This window comes from Miniopterus schreibersii, assembly GCF_964146895.1.
Source record: "Miniopterus schreibersii genome assembly, chromosome: 7".
NCBI lineage: Eukaryota > Metazoa > Chordata > Mammalia > Chiroptera > Miniopteridae > Miniopterus > Miniopterus schreibersii.
In genome coordinates this window covers 52,335,695-52,360,810 of record NC_138108.1, presented here as the reverse complement: position 1 = coordinate 52,360,810, position 25,116 = coordinate 52,335,695, and the positions used below count along the sequence as shown (strand labels likewise).

The 25,116-nt window shown below is 39.8% G+C and overlaps 1 protein-coding gene across 3 annotated transcripts in view; it reads right to left on the bottom strand.

Annotated features, from left to right (window-relative positions):
• Nucleotides 1-2,856: 2,856 nt before the first annotated feature.
• ACVR1 (activin A receptor type 1) overlaps nt 2,857-25,116 on the bottom strand; it is a 122,682-nt gene continuing 100,422 nt past the window's right edge. For all 3 annotated transcript variants that reach the window (XM_081142439.1, XM_081142441.1, XM_081142440.1), the window contains exons 8-11: nt 21,106-21,381; nt 17,012-17,209; nt 5,175-5,305; nt 2,857-4,610 (exon numbers count right to left, since the gene is read on the bottom strand). In XM_081142439.1, the coding sequence (XP_080998565.1) occupies nt 4,476-4,610; nt 5,175-5,305; nt 17,012-17,209; nt 21,106-21,381 (740 nt within the window). In that variant the 3' untranslated portion in view covers nt 2,857-4,475. The remainder of the gene's footprint in view (nt 4,611-5,174; nt 5,306-17,011; nt 17,210-21,105; nt 21,382-25,116) is intronic.

Here is a 25,116-nt window from a genome sequence, read left to right as displayed (position 1 = left end):
TAAATTACCATATATACGATCCTGAAATTCTACTTCTGGGTGTTTATCTAAATGAAAACAGTAACTCGAAATGTACCTCCATTTTCACTGTAGCACTATTCACGATAGTTAAGACATGGAAACAATCTAAGTAACATCTTGTCGATGGATCAGCCACTATTACCTAGTTTGGAACTACCTGGTAGGAGATACAAAGTGATATGCAGTTAGTTGCTGCTTCTGCTGGGGTTGGAGGCACTTGGGAGAGGCTATGCTGCGAACCGAGGCTGGCTGCCACTAGTGCCAGACTTGGGACCCTTTGGTGGGCACCGTGATGTGAGCTGAGGCGAGCTGCTGCTTGTGCTGGGCTTTGGCCAATTATTTGAAGCCACATCCAAGCCAAGACTGGCTGCTGCTCACGCCAGCCTTGTAGCCAACTGATGGGAGTTACAATGTAAGTTAAGACTGGTTGCCACTTGTGCCAGGCTTGGGACCACTTAGAAAGAGGGACAGGGGATGCCGAGGCCAGCCGCTGCTTGTTTGGGGTTTGTGGGCCTTTGAGATATTTTGAGAAAGTCCACAGCATGAGCTATGGCAGGCCACTTTTGTGGAGCTGCTACCAGAAGAGGTTTGGGCCAGGTGTGCAAGTTGGACAGGCCAGGACCTCATGGAATCACCAGGTGAGGCAAACAGTGTTAGCCAGGTTAATAGAGAGCTCAGATTTGGCGCCTGCCTCTGCCTGCAGGCTGGGTGGGAGGAGTGTTCAACAAAGGAACATTGGCGCCTGCCAGCTTCCATCCCAGAGAGCTGCCCTGACCCCCGCCCCTCCAGCCCTTGTCTTGTAGCTAGTCAATTTAGTCCCCATATGTCCCTGTCTTCTGGGCTAGTGCCCTGTGCTGGAGCCCAGAGGGAGGGAGTTCATGAGCGATACATGCATGGGTCCTCAAGAGGATCCGTAAGTCTCCAGCAGCCCCACTGGTTTTCACACCCAAATGTTACAGGGTCTCCTCTTCCTGGCACTGGTGTCCCAACCTGGGGAGCCTAGTGCGGGGCTGGGACCCCTCGCTCCTCTGCGGGGGATTTCTGCAGCTAAGATATCCCTCCGGATTCTTAGCTGCTACACCATGGGTGTAAGGCCTGCCCATTCTGCATCTGCCCCTACCAGTCCTGGCCATGGCTTCTTTGTATCCTTAGTTATAGGACTTCTGTTCAGTTAGTCTTCATGTGGTTCTCAATGATGGTCGTTCTCTAATTTAGCTGTAATTTCAATGTGGTTGTGGGAGGAGGTGAGCACAGTGTTTATCTAGTCTGCCACCTGGACCAAAAGTCATGCTTTGCTATTTTTCATAGTGTTAGAGGATATACACTTCTGCTTTCACATCTGAAGCAGCAAACATTTTTCTTAGAGAAGGACTTGTTTACTTTGGCTTTTACAGTTCAACAGGCTAGCAATTAAAAACCTTTTTTGTATTCCAGAAGGTGGTGCTGTAGCTCAAGGTTTTGGTTTCTCTTACCTGAGCGAGCTCTCAGGGCTGCACTCCGGGAGTGCACAGAGAGCTGGCAGCAGGATGCTGGGAGGTGTAGGTAGACTTTGGGGATACCTGCAGCCCAATAGGAGGGTCCATGAATGGGGTACTCCCAGGGGTCTGTGGGTGGACCACCTGCTGAAATCTCAAATCTCCCTCCATCCCTACCCACCCTATAGGGTCCTCCTCAGTAATTCAGGTATTTATGGAGAGAATCAGGTCCCTCCAGCTGCAACCCTGCAACCAAGCATTCTATCACTCGCCACTTTCACTTTCCACCTCCTGGACAGAGAGGTAGATGCTGTACTTTGCAATATATCCTTGGGGAGGGGGGCACCTCAGTGGGCTCCCTCTCCTCACTAGTTTCTATCTCCCTCCTATGGCATGCGAGCCTCTCCTTTCAGGTTGCCATATCTCTACAAAAAGACTCTACCTCCCAGAGTATCCACCTAGTTTGGCACTCTCCTGGTTCCGCTTTTCCTGATCATGGCAAGTGGGTGTTGGTAGGCTAACCAAATCCTTTGGATCCACAGTAAATCTCCCTCCTCCGAGGTCTGATCCACCCACTTTCCGATGCACGGCTGGGTAAAAACTGCCAGGTGTTCTGGTGTAATGTGCAGAGGTACTTTTGTTCTGTAATGGATGTCCAATTAGTTACAAATCAAAAAGGAAAGAAAAAAGGAATGACTCATGCTGCTATGAGGCTGACACTCTAGAGAAGTCAATGTTCTGCTGCTTGATCTGCAACCAATTTATAAAATTGATAAAAATGCTTCAAGCTGTACACTTCTATATATGTGTACTTTTACATATGCAATACTCCAATGAAAGTTAAATGTGACTCCATCCTACTTCTGGGTATATAGCCAAAAGAACTGACAGCAAGGACTCAAAGAAATATTTATATACCCATGTTCATGGCAGCACTATTCACAACAGCCAGAAAAGGTGGAAGAAACCCAAGTATCCATCAACAGATGAAGAGATAAACAAAATGTATATACAATGGAATATTGTCAGTCACAAAAAGGTAGTAAATTCTGATATAGGCTATGATAAGGATGAACCCTGAAGACATTACGCTAAGTGAAATAAGCCAGTCCTATTAAAGGACAAATACTGTATGATTCCACTCATACGAGGTACTCAGGGTAGTTAAACTCAGAGACAACAAGTAGCATGAAGGTTGCGGAGACTGGGGGAGTGAGGAACAGGGAACTATTGTTTAATTGGTAGTTTTGGTTTTATAAGATGAAGAGTTCTGGGCAAGGATGGTGCGATGGCACCACAGCTGTCAAGCTATACACTTCAATGAGTAAGATGATAAATTTTATGTTGTGTATTTTACCACAAATTTATTTTTAAAAAGTTAAATATGACATTAATAATAACACAAGTAAATGTATTATTAACTTACCTCTGGTGAACATTTCAGAATCTTCACACCTCTTCCTCTTTGGGGCTACTCTAAACCCTATCTTTTCAATCTCGTTGAATAGTAAGTGAAAAAAGCCAACAATAGACTCTCCTCAAGCAGCAAGGTGAGATTTGTAAGACTGCTTTCCACTAGCACATGGCCATATACTAAACCAAATGCTTTGACACCCTCCCTCCCGTTTATACTCACAGCCATCCTGTGAGGAAGGAGGGTCGGTCAGGTCTGTTACCCTCACTTCAAAGTTGGGGAAACTGACCAAGAAAAAAAAAATCACAGCCAAAAAAAAGAAACAAACAAAATTCAAATCATCTGATACCATATTCAAGCTGGAAGACATCCTCATAGAACCCTCAAGTTCATTACTGGACTTGAAAAGCAAACAGAATTTATGATGTTTTTCTACTGTTCCCATATCTATCTTATACACTGAAAATAATTCACCTTTTGACTTGAAAACATTTTATTTAATTTATACAAATAACTACTAAATACAAAAAGTAGATTAAAACAAAATAGTTATTTTTTTTTTTTCTGGCAGAGTTTAAATGCACATAATGGATAATTCCGAAGAAAATGCATTTCCCCCACAGCGTTCAGGACTAAAATTCTACTGAAGTCTTTGCTTCTAAATCAGTAATATATTCAGTGGTGTCACATGGGTAATGGCTAAATACGTTCTGCATATGAACTGAAAAAAGTTACAGTCTACACACATACAAATGTGAAGCACTTAAAATGTGAATTTAACTGATACTAAAAGAAAATGTCCATTTCAGAGTATAGTGTTAAAAACATTTCGGTAATAAAATCATAAGACCACATAAAAATAAGCTTTAACGTATGCACAAAGCAGTTTTGTAAAAACTGCCAAGTGCACAAGTAATAAATAATTTGCAAAGTTGTGTATAAACAATTCCTAATGTTCAGCATCATTGTAAACATCAGCACATGTGTAAAATGCAGCAAAGTCTGACATTACATTTTGTTTTGCCAAATTGAATTCCTATTATCCGAAGACAGACCAGTGGAGTACGCAGCCAACGTTTTGGCAAGTTGGGTCTTTAAAATTAAGAGTAACAGTGCAAGTAAGGAATGCAAAGAATTCCTAGTGCAATAAAGAAGAGAAGCACAGGCAATATTGCTAATTAAAAATTCACCACCTCCTTGAGTTTCCCGTGGGGAGTGTCTAGGAGACTTGTGAAAGATATGCAAAGCCACTGTCTTAATGCCCAGGTCTCTCTTAGGATTTCTCTGTGTTCCTCCAGTTCCCTACCTTTGCAACAGTGTCTGTCCAACATCAGTCTCTGCAGTGTGAACAGTTGTGAAATGCCCAGTTCACAGTCATTGAGCGAGGTTAGGGTGGTTTTGGTGTCTCCCCAACACATGGCTGGGTAAGATGTCTGCCTCGTCAAAGCAGCCATTTGGGGAGGGAGACAGATGGATTCTGTTCTGACAACCAGTCAGGCCAGCATTAGGTCCCAGCTGGACAATGACAACGATGTCAAATCTTCCTTCTTGACACCATGAAAATGTCAACAGTCAGTTTTCAATTTGTCTAGGGAATTATCAATTTTGGTCAAAGTCTTTTTGATACGCAGAGCTGTGAGTCTTGCAGACGGATTTTGATACCAGCATTCTTTCATCAGCTTCGCCAGAGAAGTTAAGGTCTGAGGAGAGAAGGAACATATACCACAGTGAAAAAATGGTTTTTGGGGGGATGGAGCTGGGCAGATGTATAAGCTGTGTTGCAGAGCTCTGTAGGTCTTATGAAGTTCAAGTAGTGTCATTGCCATCTTTTTTAAACAAATAATCAAGGCCTTGACCACTAACAAAGAAGTCTCTCTTGAGTTTTATCACATTGGTCCTTTTGACTCCTATAAATGACTTTATCAGGTCAATTACATAGGCCAGGCTGAACCCCTTGATGGTTTTATGGGTGTTACAAATGGCAATACTAACCCAGAGTTAATACTGAAATGTGCAGAAAGTGTCATCTCTCAATGTCTTAGATTTGCTACTAAAGAGCAGCAATAAGGATCTTCAGCATTGAGCAACTTATGTTTGGAATTTCAGATACACAAAGATGGAAAACATGGTTAAAGGCATCACTCAGTGTCTTCCTCTACACGTGAAACTGCAGTCCTAGGGCCAGTGGTATAGTAATGAGAATCCCAATTTCTGGAGCTAACCAGCTGAGGATAGCTGTAAAACTAAGAAAGTGGCACTCTTACCGGATCTGAGAACCATCTGTTGGGTATGTTTGGCCTCTGTTGATCCACACAGACCACCTTCCTCATATCTTCAAAACTTGGGTCATTGGGAACCACATCGTAGAATGGTGGCTTGTAATCTTCCACAATACCTGCACACATGGACAAGAATTGTGTTGGCTTACCAGCAGAGTAGAGGTTCCCTCAGGGTTTTTATTGGAGGATCTCACATTATAATGTGACAGGAAAAGTACTGATCAAGCTCCTGTCATTACCTTTCTCACACTTCAAGGCGATTCTGAAAGCTACACGTAGGTCTTAAAATAAGTGGAGAATAAGGCAGTAAATAGAAGCACTGCAGAGAAACTGGAAGGAAAATAATTGTTGCAAGAAAATGTAATTACTTCTCATGTAATTACGTTTATTAACAAAATGCTCCAAGAGTGTATATAATCAGCTCTGTCATGCCCAACATAGAAGACCCAACTCAAAAGTTCCTTTGGTGATCAAAAAAGGACGCCTGGCTCAGAGGTTGAGCATCGGCCTATAATCCAGGAGATCATGGTTCAATTCCTGATCAGGCACATGCCCCGGTTGTAGGCTTGGTCCCCAGTGGGGGGCGTGCAGGAGGCAGCTGATTAATGACTCTCTCAATGATGTTTCTCTCTCTCTCCTTCTCCCTTCCTCTCTCTGAAATCAATAAAGATCTATTTTTTTAAAAAAGGACATGACATCTTTTAATATGAAATCTAGTGGTTTCAGACCATAAATAGAAATAAAAAGTTGTCCACAAACTAAAGCTAGAGGCAAACAAATAATCCAAGAACATTATCAAAATATCCCTTTTTGTTATGATTAGGGAAAATGTCCTTGGTATAAAATAATTAATTCCTCCTATCGGCAGGATGCAAATAATTAATACAAATTATAAATTTCTTCATTCATTCATTCTACATGGACTGAGTTACCTGCTAACTGCCAGATAGAGCTCTCTAATGGCTCAATTATTTGCTCCCAGGCTGAAGCACAAAATGTAGAGGACAGTCATTTGGGAAAAACAAGAATGACCAAAAAGGATCAACTCTTCCCTTACTCCCAAGCAAATATGAAAGTAGCTAATTGCAGCTTCTGCTCTAATGCCTTGGAAACCTTTTTCCCCAGAAAAATTACATCAACTCCTTAGTTTCCACAAGAAAAGTAATTCCACAAATAGAAAAATTTTAAACTTTATCATTTGGGGCTGGGGGTTGCTGCAAGACGGTTGCATAGGAATACCCCAAACTCACCTCCTCCCATGGGCATGCTGCACATACACCTACATATAGAGCAATTCCTCCTGAAGGACTACTGAGGGCTGACAGAACAGCTCCTGCACAACACTCGAGAGAAGGACCACAATAAGAAGGGTAGGAGAGATGGAGATGTGGTAACCACGGGAACCCTACCAGACAGGGTGACCTGTAGTAGGAAGGGGTATCACTGAGGGGCCACATGGGCAGATTTACCTGCTTTGGGGCACAGCAATAAAATAGTAATTTAAAAGGAACCTAGGCTATATGTAAAAATATTCATCTACTAACCCCAAGGTGCCTGCCAAATGGGTCGGAGAGCTGAGTGAACTTTCTGAGATCTGTAGAAACTCTCTAGAATTGGACGTGCCTGGTCGCACCACAGTTTACATTCCCCTACCACCTAGATAGCACAGGCATGAGCTCAGTCTAACTGCTCTAGCTGGCCTGTAAGGCCTCCACAGAGTGCCCTGAGCCACATCAGCCAGCACTGCTGTGGCCACAGCCAGTGGACTTCCAGGGTGCCACTGGAACCCACTGCAGCCCCAGGCAGCTGTCGCCCCAGGTGCCACACATGGCCTCTTCGGCTCCAGCTGTCCTGCCAAAACCACCTGACACGTGCAGTCTACACGGACATCTCTTCTACACAAGGCCACTCCTTCAAGACAGAGAGAGATAGCTGTTCTAATTCACAGAAACAAACACAAAGTCAAACAAAATGAGAGGACAGTGGAATATGGTCCAAATGAAGGAACAGTAGCAGAATTTAAAAAAGAAAAAACTCCCTAATAAAATGTGGAGGCAACTAATTTGCCTTAATAAATTCAAGAAGATTGGAATCATATCAAGTATATTTTTCTAACCCACAATGGTATGAAACTAGAAATCAATCACAAGGAGAAAACTGGAAAAAAACACAAATATGTGTAGACTAAACAACTTACTGAACAACCAATGGGTGAGTCAAACGAGAAATTAAAGAGGAAATTTTAAAAATCTCAAGAAAAATGAATATAAAAGCACAACTCTTGAAAATCTATAGAACACAGCAAAAGAAGTTGTAAGAGGGAAGTTCATAGGGAGACAGGCCTAACTCAAGAAACAAGAAAAATCCCAAATAAGCAATCTAACTTTACCCCTAAAGGAACTAGAAATTGAAGGACAAACAAAACCCAAAGTCAGCACAAAGGAACCCTCAGTATTGTAAGTTGGTAAAGCCACTATGGAAAACAGTACGGAGGTCCCTCAAAGAATTAAAAGTAGAACTACTATATGCCTCAGCAATTCCACTTCGGAGTATTTATCCAAAGAAATCCAAAACACAAATTCGAAACGATATGCACACCCCTCTATTCATTGCAGCATTATTTGCAATAGCCAAGATATGAAAACAACCTAGGTATCCACTGATAGATGAAGGGATGAAAGTAAGATATATACAATCCAATAATTTTCAGCAATAAAAAGAATAAAATCTTACCATTTACAACAACATGGATGGGCCTAGAGAGGATTATACTAAATAAAATAAGCCAGACAGAGAAAGACAAATACCGTATGATTTCACTTATACATGGAATCTAAAAATCAAAACTGAAAGACTCATAGATACAGAGAGCAATCTGAGAGCTGCCAGAGAAGAGGGAGGTAGGTGGAAGGGAGAAAAAGGTGAAGGGGAGTAAGAGGTACAGACTTCCAGTTACGAAATAAATGAGTCACGGGGATGCAGGAATGTGCAGCACAGGGAGCACAGTCGGTAATATTGTAATAACTCTGTACGGTGACAGATGGGTACTAGTCACATCGTGGTGAACACACAGTAAGGTATATAAATGTTGTGTCACCATGTACAACCGATACTAATATAATATTGTACGTTAACTATTATTTTTAATTTAAAAAACTTCATCATTTGGAACTAGAAAATTGATTCTTCCCCTTATATAGACAAAACCAAAGAAAGCCATTACTTTCCTTCCATCATCAAAGGTTTCAACAATGCAGACAGTGGATTGCTCGATTTACTGCCCTTTTCCCTTCCTCTAGGTAACTTTCTATTCCTACATTGGGGAAGACAGGAAGAGGCTGTGAGGAAAGTTATAATTAAGTTTTCCTTCTTCCTACAAGCCACCTGAATAGCTTCAATTCCCTTTACATTTATCAAAGAAACTAAATTACTTGCGAGTGAGGATAAGTTCTTACAAATCCCATATAAATACAACTTGTTTACACAAAAGATTAGCCATGATAAGGAGCCTCTGTTAAAGAAATACTAGATTTTTTCCCTTAAACTTCGCAGATCCAACTGAGATTATTTTTTAAATGGAATGTATTCTAATTATGTAAAAATAAATTTCTAGTTGATACTATTGTCTAACTTTTCCACAGTGCATAGCTGCATTTTTAATGTATTTCAGTTCATGAATTAAAAACCTTTCCTGGCAAATCATAAAGAGCTCATATTAGGTATAAACCATGTTCACAGAAGATGACTGGGGCCGGCTCACCTCTGAGACCTTACCTGCTTCTCTTGTAAGGACCCCAGGGAGCATAAATAGGCATAGTTTAATTATTTTCAGTACTAACAGACACCACACAAAATAACACTGGACATGGCCCTGCAAGATAATTTCTACCTTTTCAAGGACCACATTAATTTACAGAAAACATAAGAGATATGCCCTTCCCCATCTCTCAATTTTTCTGAAAGAGAAAATATTTAGTAGCCTGGTTTAATTCCTTTTTAAAAAATCTAGCATAATAGCCAGCTATTTGGGGTAATTTGCCTGTCTAGCTTGGGAAGGTTTTTGGAAATGTGAACAGTAACGCTAGTTGGATTTTCCTATAAATGCAAAAGAAAAAAGCATGGCTGGATTTTTAAAATGCGAGACCTAGCAATACCCAACAATGAATTTCACTACACAAAGCTGAAGTTTCTCCTTACATTTATATTTACCATATTTTAACCTTATTAAATGCCCTGTGTTTAACAAAAGGTACTAAGTTTAAAAAGAAAGACCATCTAATTGATTAGGCCTGGGACTTAGTCACGCCTCTTTCTCCAGCCATCGGTCAATTTGTTGACTGTTTCCATCTGACACTGGTCATGCTTCTACAGAATAAAATACACCTGGGATTAAACTCTGGCCGTTGTGTGAAACTCTCTGATGAAGGAAAGCAATTATTTCAATCAATATGAAGCACATTCTGGACCTACTGTGTGTTAAATACTGAGAGTGACAAAAGTGTAACATGCTCTTGGTTCTCAAGGAACTCAACATCTAGCGGAAGATCAGGACAAGCCCCACTCTGTTTTTCTTAGATAACAATTATTATTTTTAAAAGCCTCAATTTTTTTCGCTTCACTACTTACTTTATATCTTAAGAGGCAAAGCCAGATTAGAAATCCTCACTATATTTTTACTTGTTGGTTCCTAAATTTACTCGGTAACCATTCTGATCCCTTAAACTGTGTGTGCGAGAGGTTATGTTCGGCACTAGGGATACAAAAATGAAAAAGATGTGATGTGGATGATGAGCAGCAGGAAAAGGGAGACGAGGGAAAAATAAATAAATTACACAGTAGCATGAGAGGCAGGGGCGGGGAGAAGGGGCGGGGACATGGTGCTCGGCGGGACTCAGGGAAGAAAACACCTGTGTGGTTTATTAAGGTGTCACGGACGTGTGAGTAACCTCTGCAGAAGCTAGGGCTTGGGCAGACAAAGGAAGACATTGAGTGTTCAAGGCAGAGAAGAGGGTGGGGAAGAGAAAGCTCCACGGAGAGGGGACATTCCAGGTGGGGGGGCAAAGACAAGGCATTACAAGCGACACTCATCCTCAGAGCCAGAAATAAATCTTGGCTGGAATCAGGCGCACATGGGTGGTGAAGAGGACAGGTCAAGGCCAGACTGTGAAATGACTTGTGTTGTTAGCTAGGAAGTTACAACTGTTCCTGGTTTCTGCCAGAACGTGACAAACCATCTGGGTGGGCAGGCAAAAAAAGTGAACTCTAAGTCCTTTAAAGACAGGACCCAATGAACAATCTGCCGAATCGTGAGCCAGCAAAGAGGACCCTGTGAATTCTAGAAAAGTGACTAAAAACACCAAGCACTTCGAGTGCCAAATGAGTGGTACAAACTACAAAGGATACAGGAATGCAGGGAAGAGCAGCTCTTACGTGGTTGGTCAGGGAAGCGGGCACTGAGCCAAGCCTTGCTTTTCCTTGTCAAGCTGCTGGTGTGACTCAAAGGGCCACAAGAAAGGCATCAGAGACATTATTCATTCCCTACTCCCCCGCAACTTTTGGCATGTGTATCTGAATTATACAATCGTTTTTTCCGGGAGTATGTCTAATTGAAAGTTTTCTCTTCTCTGGGGCAAATATATCTTTACCCACCAATACCCCTACTATTAATTTGCTGCTTGGCTGCACGTAAACCCCTTACTGCCATGACTAACTTCTAACACTGTTCAAGTATACATCCCGAACCTGATGCACAGACAAAAAAGTCCTAGATAGTACTTCAAAAAGCACAACATGCCAGAGAGGTCTTTCTAAAATGAAAGTCTCCAGAAACAAGGCTTTTCTCGCAATCTTCCCCAAGGCCTTAGACCAAGGCCCCCATTTCATATCCCCTTGCCTGCTGCATCTGGGACCTGTAGGTCTCTCTGCTTCAGGTCCTCCCCTCCACCATATGCCTCTGCCTCCAGCAATATATCTCTAGGAGAAAATCAAGGGAAAAGCTCCTTTGTCCCTCCTCTATGTGGATTCCACCAGCATTGTCCATGGGATGGTTGGTCCACATTGCCCAGTAACAACCATTCCACACCATTGTCTTCCTGCGTACACCTGGGCATCAGCCACAGGAATGACTTACAGTTGCAGCAATAGGACATCTTTATGACTCCCCACAGCTCTTCCTTTTGCCTGGGACAGCAATCGTCATCATCGTGTGATTTTATTTTTCATTTCTTCCTGCACATGCTCCCAAGTTTGTCCAACTGAGTAGCTCCTAGTCATCTCATTTATGACTCATGCTTTCCATCTTCTGAGTGATCCTTGCACTTTGCTTCCACAACTCCAGGTCCCTGGACAAGTTCAGTGTTACCCTGCAGTCCGTCACCTCCTTGTACACCTCAACCATAGTGGTTTATACTATTAATTTATAGTAATTTGTTCAACTAAAATGTGAGCGCCTTTAAATTGGATATTTCTTTTTTTTCTCAACTGTTTCCCAGAGCATAACACTATACCTAGCATATTATAGACACCAAATACATATAAGTTAAGTGAATACTGATTGTATATCCTTACTCCTCTAACCAAACCCTTGAGGTTAGGTGTATTTTCAGAATTTGGAGCTTTTTACATTTTACAGAGGTAGTAAGAGGCACATGCTATCTTTATGTGATACCCTGCAGACTGAGAGAAATGCCCCATAACCAAACATATTTCTACAGTGAAATACATGAATAGTCACATTAAATGAAATAAAGGCTATAGACAGATGCATATTAATTCAGGTCTAGTCTAACTGCTAAATGAGTTCAGCTCATGTGTTCTGCCAAATAAGTTATTAAAAAGTTTTTGGGTTTCAAAGCTTTGAGGACTTCTAAATTGCCAAACTTAAGCTTATTAACAAGTATTTCCTAGGGCCCACCCCATAAAGAGATACCACTGAGCCAAGCAAAAATTTTCCTATGAGATACAAATCCTTTTTGACTCATTTTAACACTGGATTGCATCACAAAATAATCAAAGCCAGTAACAGTGAAACAAGTGTGTGTCCACAAAGCCCTCCTGTGGGCACTAAGGGGGAAACATATGCAGTGTCCAAGTGAAGGATTAGCGCAGAGAGAGGTGGGGAAAGGGCACCCGAGCCCTGCTAGCACACAAGCGGCCTCCATCACTCACTCGTTCCCGATGAACAGCAACACCACCCATGGCTGTGTGATGGAGCACCTTCCATATGCCAGACATGCACTGGGTGCTTCACATACGTTATCTCATGTAATCATCAGAACTCTTTGAAGTGAATACTATTATTGTCAATATTTTTTTGGGTGAGAAAACTTATGTAAGTTATCAAGTCAGAGAGTATGACTTCAGAGCCTGTCAAGATTACATTTCACTGCCTCTGGCCAGCTGGGGAGAAGCTCTGAGCAACTACACAGAGGGTGCCACCTCATGTGTGTCCACGGGTAGTGCCCTGGCCCTAAGGGCAAACACAGCAAGGAAAGACAGAAATACACTACAGTGTGTGTGGCGACCAAACACGATAAAGGAATGGATGTGTCCTATTTTTTAATGTGTTTGCCTGTACCATCTGGGTACACAATGCCTTTTCAAAAATTCTACTGTACATTCTGATGGGAACCCTAGCACTGGACTTTCTCTGGGTCCTTTGAAGAATAACTGGGTTGATAATAGTGAAGTGTATCTGTCACAGAAATGAAAAATGTATATGACATTTAAATCACAATGAAACCGTGTTAAAATATACAGTAGACTGTGCGCCCCATAAAGGTAAGAGGCTCATGCTGCTCGGATGACGCTATAGGCAAAGATGTGCTGGACGATGGACAGTAAAAATTATTTTATTTCGTTTTTAAATCCATGAGCAGATGACCACAGTGTCAGAGCAACACAACTATGAAGTTTCTGCATACAAGGATCTAAACAGGGTCTACCACCAAAGGCTGAAGCTAAGAGAAAGGACTTCTAAACTCAGGAGGGCACGTGCTGAGGGATGTCTGGAAGGGACTGTTAGATGTTTCTGATCAGACCACAGCTAACTGGCACAAGTCTACAGTTACAATATTCCCGTTTATCTACCGAATCCCTACATAAAGTTCTTTCCTCACACTGCACTGAGAAGCAGCAAAAACCTAGAAAAAAGGCTAAGGCCTAAAACCCTTAAGGGAGAAGTGGACCCCTGAGCTTGAGAAAGAACACAAGTTTCACCTAAAGGATCAGGACACAAGGCATGGGTATGCTGCTCCCACAGGCTCTGTTGGCATCCTGGGGGCAGTCTTCACTTCCTGGCCTGGGGAAACTGATTTAACATGTTCTACTTCAACAAGGTATCTCTCAGGGGTACAGGCCCTGACCCAGCAGCTTCAGCATCCCCTTGGGCCCTGTTAGAAAGGGAAATTTTCATCCAACCCTAGACCTAACTAAGTCAAGAACTCTGAGATGGGCCAGCACTCTGTTTCTAGGTGATTCTGATGCACACTCCTTAAATACATATAAAAAATTCACATGGTAAAGGCAAGAAAACCGTTTTCCTTCCTACCAATTCCAAACTCAGTGTCAAGCTAAACACAAAAAGTAAAATGCAAAAAACACTATTGAGAAATTTTCAGATGTGAAATGGACTTAACTCTCATGTCCTGTACGGAAACAGCATTCAGTCTATTATGAGTAGCCAATAAATGTAAAAATCCCAATAAAATTATCAAATGCAACATATTTTTATATTCATGGTCCACTTGAGGATCATACTGCTTCAGGAGCACTAGTTGGTCATCAGTTTTTATAATGGCCTCAAGAACTCAAAGGATGCATAATTATAATGACCTTCCAAAGAGAAGATATTCATACACTTAAATGAGGCATATTACATATACAATAATTTCAAAAATATATATCCTTTTAATTACAGTTCCTAAAGCTGGTAAGAAGGTAAAATATGTACAAGACATCCTGCGGTGAGTGGGAACATGAGAATTAGTACAACTCTTATGGAAAGCAATTTGGCAATATGTGTCAAGCCATAAAAACATCCATACTCTCTGACCTATTAAGGCTACTTTTTTTCAGATTAAAAATTAATTCCCCAAGTGAAAAAGTTAAATGAACAAAGCTGTCCACTTTAGGCCTCAAACAGAGGAGACAGGATGTCTAGCAATATGGAAATGGTTAATAAAATATCATGTGACCATTTAAAATAAAAGTAGATCATTTAACAACATTAAAAAACACAAATAAAAAAGATGATACAGAATTATATCTAGACTATGATTATAACTAAGTCAAAAAATATGCATAAAAAAGAGGTGACAAGAAACATGAATGTTGGAATAGAAGAGCAACACTTTTCTTACTTCTGTTCTACTCTACTCATTTCTTTCTATTTTGGTAGTAACGACTAAGATGTTAATATTAACAAAACAGGTTTGTAAGCAGCCCAGAACACTCTCAAGTCTAAGTTTAAACATTTCTCTGTTTGTGCGTGTATATGTGGAGTGCATGCGAGCACATGAATATTTATAAAGAAAAAAAAGGAAAATATCAAATTAGTCATTACCAAGGGACAGCAGCTGATTTCCAACGAGACATGATATATCCTTAGCTCCACCTAAAAATCAAACCATACCACACAACTCTAGAAGCTTAAGCCACAAAATTTTAGGAACCAAGAAAACAACTTAAATGATGACGTATGAGAAAGATCGATAAATCAAAAACAACAACCAAAATATTCTCTTCTACCCGTCATCATTTTTTTTTCTCCCAAAAATAATTTTAAACATGGGATAGATTGAGCAAACTACCATTTGTTGAGCTACACTTTAAACAGAGATGCTAATTTCCACTTGGTGGTTGGGGAGAGATTAACCATAGAACTTATATGCATATATGCATAACCCATGGACACAGACAAGAGTGTGGTGAAGGTCTGAAGGGGGTCAATGGGGGGAAAAGGGTCATCTGTAATACTTTCAACAATAAAGATAAATTTTTTAAAAATGATGATAGCAAAAAAAAAAAAAGTGCTTTGGGTCTACGCCTGTGACACAGGGAATGAGTTTGCAACATGAGTTCTTACACAGCCCAAATCCCAAGTTTCTGCTGAGCTCGGCTTCCATCTCCTAGGCTCGCCTGGCAGCGCTCCAGCACACCCACAGCTGGACTGCTCCCATCCAGGCCCTGGAATATTAGCTTTCTCTTAGTTTGGGGCAAGTTCCCCATCACATGGTTGATTATGACACTGGATCCTTCTCTAAGATTTCTGTTAAGATAAACTAATCAGAATTAGCTTTTCAGTTCCAAGGAGCTCAAGAATGATCAGGGAGGGGGAGGGGGAAATAAAGTCAATGCGCAATTTCAGGCAAAGTTCAGAACTGTATAAATCAGCAAAACAGTCTCTGTTGCAAATAATTCTCAAGGCGCTTGAATGGCACAAAATGCAAGTCAGTAGCTCTCAATGATTGAGAAATAATTACCAAGAAAATGTTCGTGATTCTTTTTGTGTGTTTTTTTAAATTACTTTAAAAGAGCTGTCAGGTTACATTGCATGTATGTTTATGTTTAATCTGAAACATTAGCTTTGATATCCTTAGAGACTTTGTTAAAAGCAAATACTCTGCTGCTAGGGGGGAAAAAACAGAAAAAAAAAACCTACCATGAAGGCATGCCAATCTTAATTATTGCACACTAAAACTATATTAAGTTACCCTGATCCCCCTCCCTCTCAGAACTTCCCATTCTCTGGCTGTATAGTCATGAAACTTATGATTGCCCCAAGAATCTCAGTCTCAGTCCTTATAAGAAAATATAAGTGGATGGTGGGATAGAGCACAGATGTTCTAGACTTTGCACAATATTTTTTTCATATTTCAAATTCAAGATTCCAACTGGTCACAGGAGGGTGAACTATCTTTTGGAAAGGGATATTAATCTAAATATATGGCACCATCTTCTGTTTTCCTGGGACAATTCCAGACACCTCCTCTGTGAAATAAGATTCCCAGTTGGGAAGGTATTTCTAGTTGTGAAGAGGTTGATTTAGTCGATATAAAAGATTCTGCTTTAATAACCACTTTGTGGGTAGATGGGGCACGTGCAAATTGAAAAGAGAGTATACTCAGTGCTTTCGGAATACAATGTAGTTGAAGTAAAGTTCAACAAAGTATTTGTGGCTGATTTGGACACATGAAAGACAAGAGTAAGAATTTATTGTAGGGGATGCTGGTAAAAATGATTGATATATGCTTCCCTAATTGCCAAGGCAACACCATTTCATAAAACTTACTTCCAAGTGTACAGAAAAAGCTACCTACTCAGGGCTCCCTGAAGTTCAGCTTCACTTATACAGCCTGCTTCTTACAAAGGAATGAATCTGAAAGTACAACCTGAGCCTTTTCTCAATAATCTAAACTTAGGTAAAAATATCTAAAATAGCAGAATTTGCCCTGAGATTTACTTGAGCATTCTTCCCACGTTAAACCTCACCTGTGAGAAGAGCAAAGGAGAGAAGGTATGAAGAAGGCAGAATGGGGGGGGGGGGGGCCAAGGAAGGGAGGGAGGAAATATGGACTAATCAAAAGAAAAAAACAAGGAATAGCTAATACTGTTTTTCAACCAGAAATATTGTTTTTCAACCATCATTTCCTCTTGTGCAGTTAAAATACAATGCCTACCAGTCATAAGTCAAATATAGATGCTGGCAGCTTGACTAGGAGTCAAGGAATGACGTGGACTTAAATATCCTTTTTGCCCTTTAGAGGGTAGCAGAATCAACAGGACTTGAACAAGGACGATATTGTATTTGATCAGATACCTACCATTGCTCACCATCCGTCTGGCCACTTCCCACAAGACAAGTCCAAAAGCCCAAATGTCGACTCTCTTGTAAGAATCAAAGCAGTCCACCTGGATGGTTTCATCCAAGACTTCAGGGGCCATATACCGTTTGGTGCCCACTCTTGGGTTGTTCCCCACGTCGAGCTGATTGGTGCTCTGGGAATGCATGACTGCCAGGCCTGAGAGGAAGAAGACAACAGTGTCCATCAGCTCACTTCCTTTCTCAGAGAGTTGCCCATGAATTTTAAAGCCACCCCAATCACAAGCACCCTCTTGTGGTACCTGGGTCACTGTTGCATTACACCCAGAGTAACCTGTGGAGTGCCCACTGTGATGGCTTCTGTGAGAGCAGGACAATGGACTGTTGTCAGAAACATTCTGACGCTGTTAGGTTAACACACATATGAATGTCTGAGACATAAAGTTCTAGGTACATAATGAACTAATATACCAAACCAAGATGAGGCTGGTGTTTGAAGTCCACAGAAAAACAGGCTCACATCTTAAATGGGAGCCTCAAAGTGGCTTAACAAGAAGCAAATTACACTCTCAAGCTCCAGCATAGCTCCCACTGCAATCACAAATTTCACAGAGTGGAAGACAGAGAATTCGAGATAATTTATCACTACAGAAAGGGCCGCTCCATCCCTAAATGACCAGCTGCTCACCTGGACAATAATGCTGACCTAACCACAGGCCTTTCTCTTTAGTCACGTGTACAGAGAACATTAAACTGGACTGCAATTCAAAGTACAATTTTCGTGTTAAATGGTTTTGAAGCACTTTCCTAAAACCATGACTCATTTCAGAATTTCTCAGTCAATTAGAGAGACCTGGCACTCTTCACAGACCAGGGGATTAGACAGATACGTGCATGGCTTACTGGCAAATGGAATTACTTTTTGATGCATATGCAGACCAACTGGAAAGGATTCTTGTAACACTCAAAATAATGAAAAATGCCAAAGTGGAACAAGCAGCCCCTGTAAACCTTTAACCCAATGATCCTTTGGGGATCCCTCAAGGCATCTATGGAGAATGCTTCTCTTCCCACTCCATGGCTCTAGATGTGTGGGGTCATGATGTCGTATAATGCCAGGGAGATAGCACATATGTTACCAGCCTTGATAACCAGCAAAGGTATCGAGAACTGCATTAGATTAAATCAGACGGTTCCCCTTTCCCTTATTTTTATCATCAACCCCAAGATTCTGTGGCCACTAGGAACATTTCCCAAATCATATGTGCCCCTCCACCATCTCCAGTACCAAAGAGTCAAAATTAACAATATCAAAAAGGTGCAGTTTAAATAGAGCAGGGAACTAGCTGTGGTGATTTAAAAATAAGGCCGCAAGTTTTTTGAAACGTCTTCAAGAGGTGAAGCTCAGTTCCCCATGCCTGGAGTGTGGGCTGGACTATCGAGCAGAAGTTGGCAGAACTGAGTGTATGTCTTCAAAATTAGGACATAAAAAGCATTATGACTATGGCTTCCTGTTTGCTCCCTCAGCTCACTCATCCATCGTGTCATGGGGACAGTAAGGCAGCCCCGTGGAGAGACCCACATGTCGAGGAGCTGAGACCACCTGTCACAGCCATGTGAGTGAGCCAGCCTGGAAGTTCCTCCAGCCCCGATCAAGCCTTCAGATGCCTGCAGCCCTGACAGGCGGCTTGACTGTTACCCCCCTGAGATCCTGAGGAAGAACCAGAGAGCTGAGTCATCCCAAATCCTCCCTCAGAGGCCTATGTGAGGTAATACATTTGTAGTATTTTAAGCTGCTAAATTTTAGAGGTAATTTGTTACCCAGTAGTAGATAATTATTAAACTAAATAAAAAGACAAAACAGCCAAATGCAGTGTGTGAACCTTGGCTGAATTCTTATTTGCAAAAAACTGAAAATTAAATGATATTAAATCATTTTATTAAATTAAATGATATTAAAGAATTATCACTAACTTGTGGGTGTACTATACGGTGATTATGCAGGAGATATATTTTGAAGTATTTTTAGGGGATGCATTATGAAGTATTTGGGAATCATGTTGTAATGCCTGCAACTTATTTTTAAGTGAATTAGCAAATATATACACAGCCACATATAGATAAACAAAATATGGCAAAATTTTAACAGTTGTTAAATCTAGGTGTTGTAGATATGAATGATCATTGTACTTTTCTTTCAACCTTTCTGTATGTTTGAATATTTTATAATAAAAAGTTAGAAAAATAAAAAGAATATGAGTATTTTTGCTAGAATACTGGTATTTTTGCAGTATTAATAGAGCATGATTTCTAACAAGTGATCCTTAATTGCTGTGTATAAAGTAAAAATTACATTCAAAGTGTGATCTTACAGGCGCCATCTCCTGTACTGTGGATCTACTCCCAGGAATAATGACCCCTGTACACAGATTTCTGCACAAATCCATGTATCTAAAAGAAATGTAGCTGAAGAATGAACTAATTAAACTTACTGCAAAACTCCTTTCACTGCCTCCCCACCAAGTCCCATAAACCAAACCCAATTTGTCCATCTTCCCTAGACCACTGAACTGTAACTGTGGCTACCATTTAAATGCTTTTATTTCCCAAATGTTTATAATAATTTCTGAATCTTAGAAGAATCCTGTGAGGTAGTCATAATTGATTTACTAACATGAACAATACATAAGCACACTATCATGAAAATTTCAAGTAATACGTAAGTTCAGTGCACAGCGTCAAACGCTGAGGTCCCCCTTGCTAAGCCTCCCACCTTTGCACAGAGTGTAAGCAGGCCAGCTCTTAGGGCACATAAACAGACAGATGAAAAGGCCTGCATAGAAATACAGAGTGAACAGCTAGGAAACCCATCACCCTGGCTCCAAAAGCCATGGCACAGCCATAAAGTCTCCAACACCACAACTAACACTGCGCACAGGAACCATTAGGGCCATGCCCTTTCAGGGCTGTCCTAAATATTTTTCTTCTCATACTTGGAAAACATTGTAAAATGATTTCACAATGTGAAAGAAAAGACTTTTAAGTGATTCAAAAGAAATAAATTTCCCTGACATGCCAAATCCTTGTGTTTAAAACCAAAAAATAAATTTTGTCATTTATATAATATTGTTTACACCTTTATCAGTCTACCAGTAACTACAATGATATGAATATAAACCATTTTTAATCAATTTGAGTGAGGACATCTATTGTCCACTGAAATGAATACCTAATATTACTATTCAGTTCTCATTAGTAGTTATTCAGCCAATATTTCAGGGGTCTAGGGTGAATATGGCTTCATATACAATGTCACTAAAAAATAAAAATAATCTTACTTATAATGTAATTAAAGCTACACTAAGCATTACCTTAACACCATAAGAATGAGATATCCTAGCAGGGAAAATGGTAAACTGGTTCAGGGATTTTTTTTCCCTCTTTCTTGATTGATAATTTTGCCCTGGTTACAGAAGAATAACTTTAACTATTTTTAAGACAAACACATTCCATATGCTGTCTGTGCGCACCTACTTGAGTAAAGGGTTGTAAAATCAAAATGCAACAGTATGGTGGCCTTTCAGAGAGGGCTGGGGCAAGGACTCACTGCGCGAGCAGGAGGGGACGGTCTAAAATAATGGGAAAGTCTGTGTCTCGATATGGATTTGAATTTTACAGCATTTGTCAAAACCCTGAGAGTGTATACTTAAGATCTGTGCATTTCCCATGAAATTTAAAAATTTTACCTATAAAAAACAAATAATGAACTCTAGAGAATGATATAATGGTATGCATGCTGAAGTCTTTGAAGGGAAGGGCTCTTTTGTCTGCAATTTACACTGAAATTATCAAAGATTAAGAAGGACTTATGAATAGGGAATACACAGATATGTGATAAAGCTTAAGAACAGTAAAATATTAATGGGAGAATCTAGGTGGTTGTGAAGCAGTTGTTTACTATGAAGTTGTTTTAATTTGTCTGCATGCTTGAAATTTTTCACAACAAAATGCTGGCAGGGAAAGGAGGCAACGTTGTTAACATGGGAATACAACAAAAGTGAAAACAGAAATTAAAAAATATTTGTAAAAACTTACCCAAATCTGCTATGCAACACTGTCCATTCTTCTTAACCAGGATGTTTTTGCTTTTTAAATCTCGATGAGCAATTGCTGGTTTCCCTTGGGTCCCAAATATCTCTATGTGCAAATGTGCGAGACCACTAGCTATGGACAGCACTATTCGCAGGCAGCTAACTGTATCCAGAGTAGTAAGCTGAAGATAGTCGTACAACGATCCCATTTCATGGTAATGTGTGATTAACCACAACTGGGTACTGGAGTGTCTTGATGTCATGTCAGAAGCAATGAAACCTAGAGAGAGCAAGAACAAAATTAAACAAATGTGAGAATTCTACATTATAGCTTTTAGTATCCAGAAATAATGACCCACACAGTAGACATCATTTATAACAAAAAATAATTAAACTAACCAACTGCCATGAAAGGAGGTTTACAGAAGTATCAACAAAGAAAAATTACAGTATTTATCCCTAAAAAGGGTACTGCTAATGAATAGGAAAATTTCATATTCATTTCCATGGTAAAATAATCCTTTTAAAAATATTTTACATTGCATTAAGATTCAAATAGAAATATTTTTTTGTGCTTACCCATAATGATAGTGCCAAACTCTTCACACACTGATATTCCAAGCACAAATTATTCATCATTACCCAAAAAGAACAGAAACCTGGAACCTAGACATCTGTGTTCTAGTCCTGACTCTGCCTATGATTTGCTGTGTAATACTAACAACTCATTTAGGCTCTTTGGAGTCTCTATCCTCAATTGTAAAATAAAGGGGTCAGTTTATGTTAAATGAGTGAGATTCATCAAATAAAAAAAGGAACCAATGAATATAACAAACATCTATGGTGCTCTTTGTCAATCACACAGGAAACTCAAGATAACAGTGTTTGTTTGCTAGAAAAGAAGACATATAAAAAGGAAAAAATTACAACATGCTGTGAAAAGTATTATAATATATATCTGCAAAGGGCACGATGAGCCCAGACTAGGGAATCATAATAATTCAGACCAGATGCTCCAATAGGCTTCCATCAGGAAGTGACAACTGGCCTTGAAGAGAAGTGAAAATTGACAGACATAGATAAAGAGATAGGAAGAAACTTTTCTAGATATTTTGTGGGGACTTTTGAGCACATGAATGAACGACAGAAGTCAGAGGCACTTCCTAACCTATGGAGTAAATTTTGATATGTGTGCTTGTCTCTTGCTACTGAAGTGCTTTTCTAGCATTACTCCTCTGAATATATTTTATATTAATATCTTTCTATATTTTATATAGAGAAGACTAATGCTGGAAAAGCACTGCTGTGCTTTTAATATATATATTATACGGAACATACATATATTATGTATCTATACTACAGTATACAGGGTGGAGCAAATGTAGGTTTACAGTTGTTCATATGGAAATACAATAATTAATAAATAATAACACAAGAATAAACTATTTCTCATACAACCATAAACCTACTTTTGCCTCACCCTGTATATTATAACATTTTATAATATATGTATTTATTATAACATATAGTATGTTATATATATCATACATATGAACATATGGATAATAAAGTTTGGGACATATAAATAGAAGATAAAATTTTTTAAAAGGCAGATATGGCTTAAGAATTAAATGACTTGCTAAAGTGTAAAGTAAAAAAAAAAATGCATAAAATGTCTTACCATCACATAGTACTTTGTGAAAATTTACATCACTTTCACATATATTTTCTCATGGGATTTTCCTTAATAGATCAGTAAGACATATCACTATACTCATTCGAGAAATAATGAAGTTGCTGCTGGGAGATGCCAAGAATCACAAAGCTATTACATTGCAGCCGACCCCAAGTTTGGTGCTGGCTGTCTTAGTACACTATACCTTGCATAGATAGCTCTGGAAACAAAGAAAGGTCTTCTATTTGACCAGCATCGTCAACACTGGAAGCAGCTATTAATTACTGAGTGCTAACAATGTGCCAAGCACTTCACATGCAGTCCTCCAATAACCACATGAAATAGGTAGATTACATCCCTGATGTTAAGGTCCTGACATTAAGGTCAGTAATGGTCCTTGGCAGTCTGGCTCTAGAACCCATACTCTCACCCCCAAACAAGCTGACTTAGAGAAAGATGAGCTGACATTTGTACCCATGGAACATCTGTAAAGGGAACTGAATGACATTTCCACACTTTGATTTCCTGCTCCTTTCTCCCTCTTCCTCTGACACGGGTCCTACAGCCAGTCTTAGTCTCTCACTCTCTAGTCTGTCTTTGTCTCCACAGAGCTGTTTCTCCTGGAGCCCTTAGCTGGCCATAACCTGCATCAAAATGTGTCCTTATACATCAGTAATTCTTACCCAAGGAAATGTTTCTGCTTTATCATTTTAAATCACATATTAATCTTTAATAGCTTTCCCAAAAGTAAATAGCCCAAAATATAAAAGCATCACTCAAAAGAATTAAATTACTGCTTTATACTTGGGCAGCCTCTACTGATTTCTCTGCCAGAGGGAGAGCAACCCTTAATTAAATAAATAAGTAACAAATAAAATTTTATTTTCTCACCTTCCCTAAGCCCCCTAGGTCTTAAGGAAGGATTTTTGTCTGTCCCATTAATTATGCTCTAGATCAGCAATTTTCAACCAGTGTACCACCAGAATTTTTAAAACATGCAATACCTGACTATTTAGTAAGGAGCACTGACCTCTTTTCCCTTAGATTGTCAAATAAAGAAATGACAACAGCCAACACAACAACAGTCTGCTGTGAATGCTCTGTCCATAAATACATAGGTCATATAACAGAATTGCATCTTAATGGTCATGTCACATAATAAAGTTGCACCTCATTGGTTAATTCTTGGTATCAGAAATCCTTATATACAAGCATAGGCACCTGATTTTTTTAAAAAGTCATTTCAGAGCAGAAAAGGTTAGGTAGTTACTATTATTATTATTTTGTAAATCAATAAAAATTATATCTATTTTTTGTCATATAGGCAAAAAATATATTTTTGGTGTGCCCCAGAATTTTAGTAATTAGTTTATGTGTGCCATGAGACGAAAAAGGTTGAAAATCACTGCTCTAGACCTTCAGGAAAAATAACTTTTAAATAAACAAGATTCAAAAAACTATTTATCTTTCAGATGTGAATTATATTACTACATTCTCTTCAAAATGCTACAGCATTTTTATAAGATATTTGCATTTTGCATCAAAGCACTCCACTCTTTGTGGAGGTTGAATAGGTGCCTATATGTTGGCACTCTGGCACAGCCACCAGATGGGTTCGTAACAGGGAGAGTAGGTAAGCTGGGCAAAAAGCCTCTTATTAAACAATGTCATCCTCCCAGGCTCAAGAGCTAAAATAAAACACAAAGTCTTAAGTGAAGTAATCAGTGGTCCTTGGGAGCTTCTCACTGGCGACTCTCCCAGGAACCAGGCACTGGGTAGCTGAGGAATGAGACCACCACACAGTGGAGTGGAGTGTTGAGTGTAGGGCCCCAGAGCCGCACTACTGGTTCCCACACTGATTCCACCTTCCCAAGCTGGGTGATCTCACGCAACTCACATAAAATCTCCACCTTGGTTTCCTCATTTATAAGACATGAATAACATCATAATCTACCTTAAAGGGTTATTGTGAGAATAAAAGGGTTATTAGATACAAGATACTTCCTATGATGCCTAACACATAGTAAGTGTTCAAGAATAGTTGGTTATTATTATTATATTAAAATAGCCCAGGGTTCAATGAAAACCAAATGATTTTGTAATTTAATATCTTTCGTGGGTAGTTTCCTTTACTCTCCATTGATCCCCAGAAATTATGGCTGATTAAAATGTTAGGTAGTACCTTTTAAGAGCAGGAGAGGGTTCTGAAGACGGAGGGTGGTGATTGTCACGCACCATGAACAGTACTATGTTACACTGGGCTGTACATTTCACTTAGTATGGTTAAAATGGTAAATTTCATGTTCTGTATTTTTTACAATTTTTTAAAAAGAGTGTAAG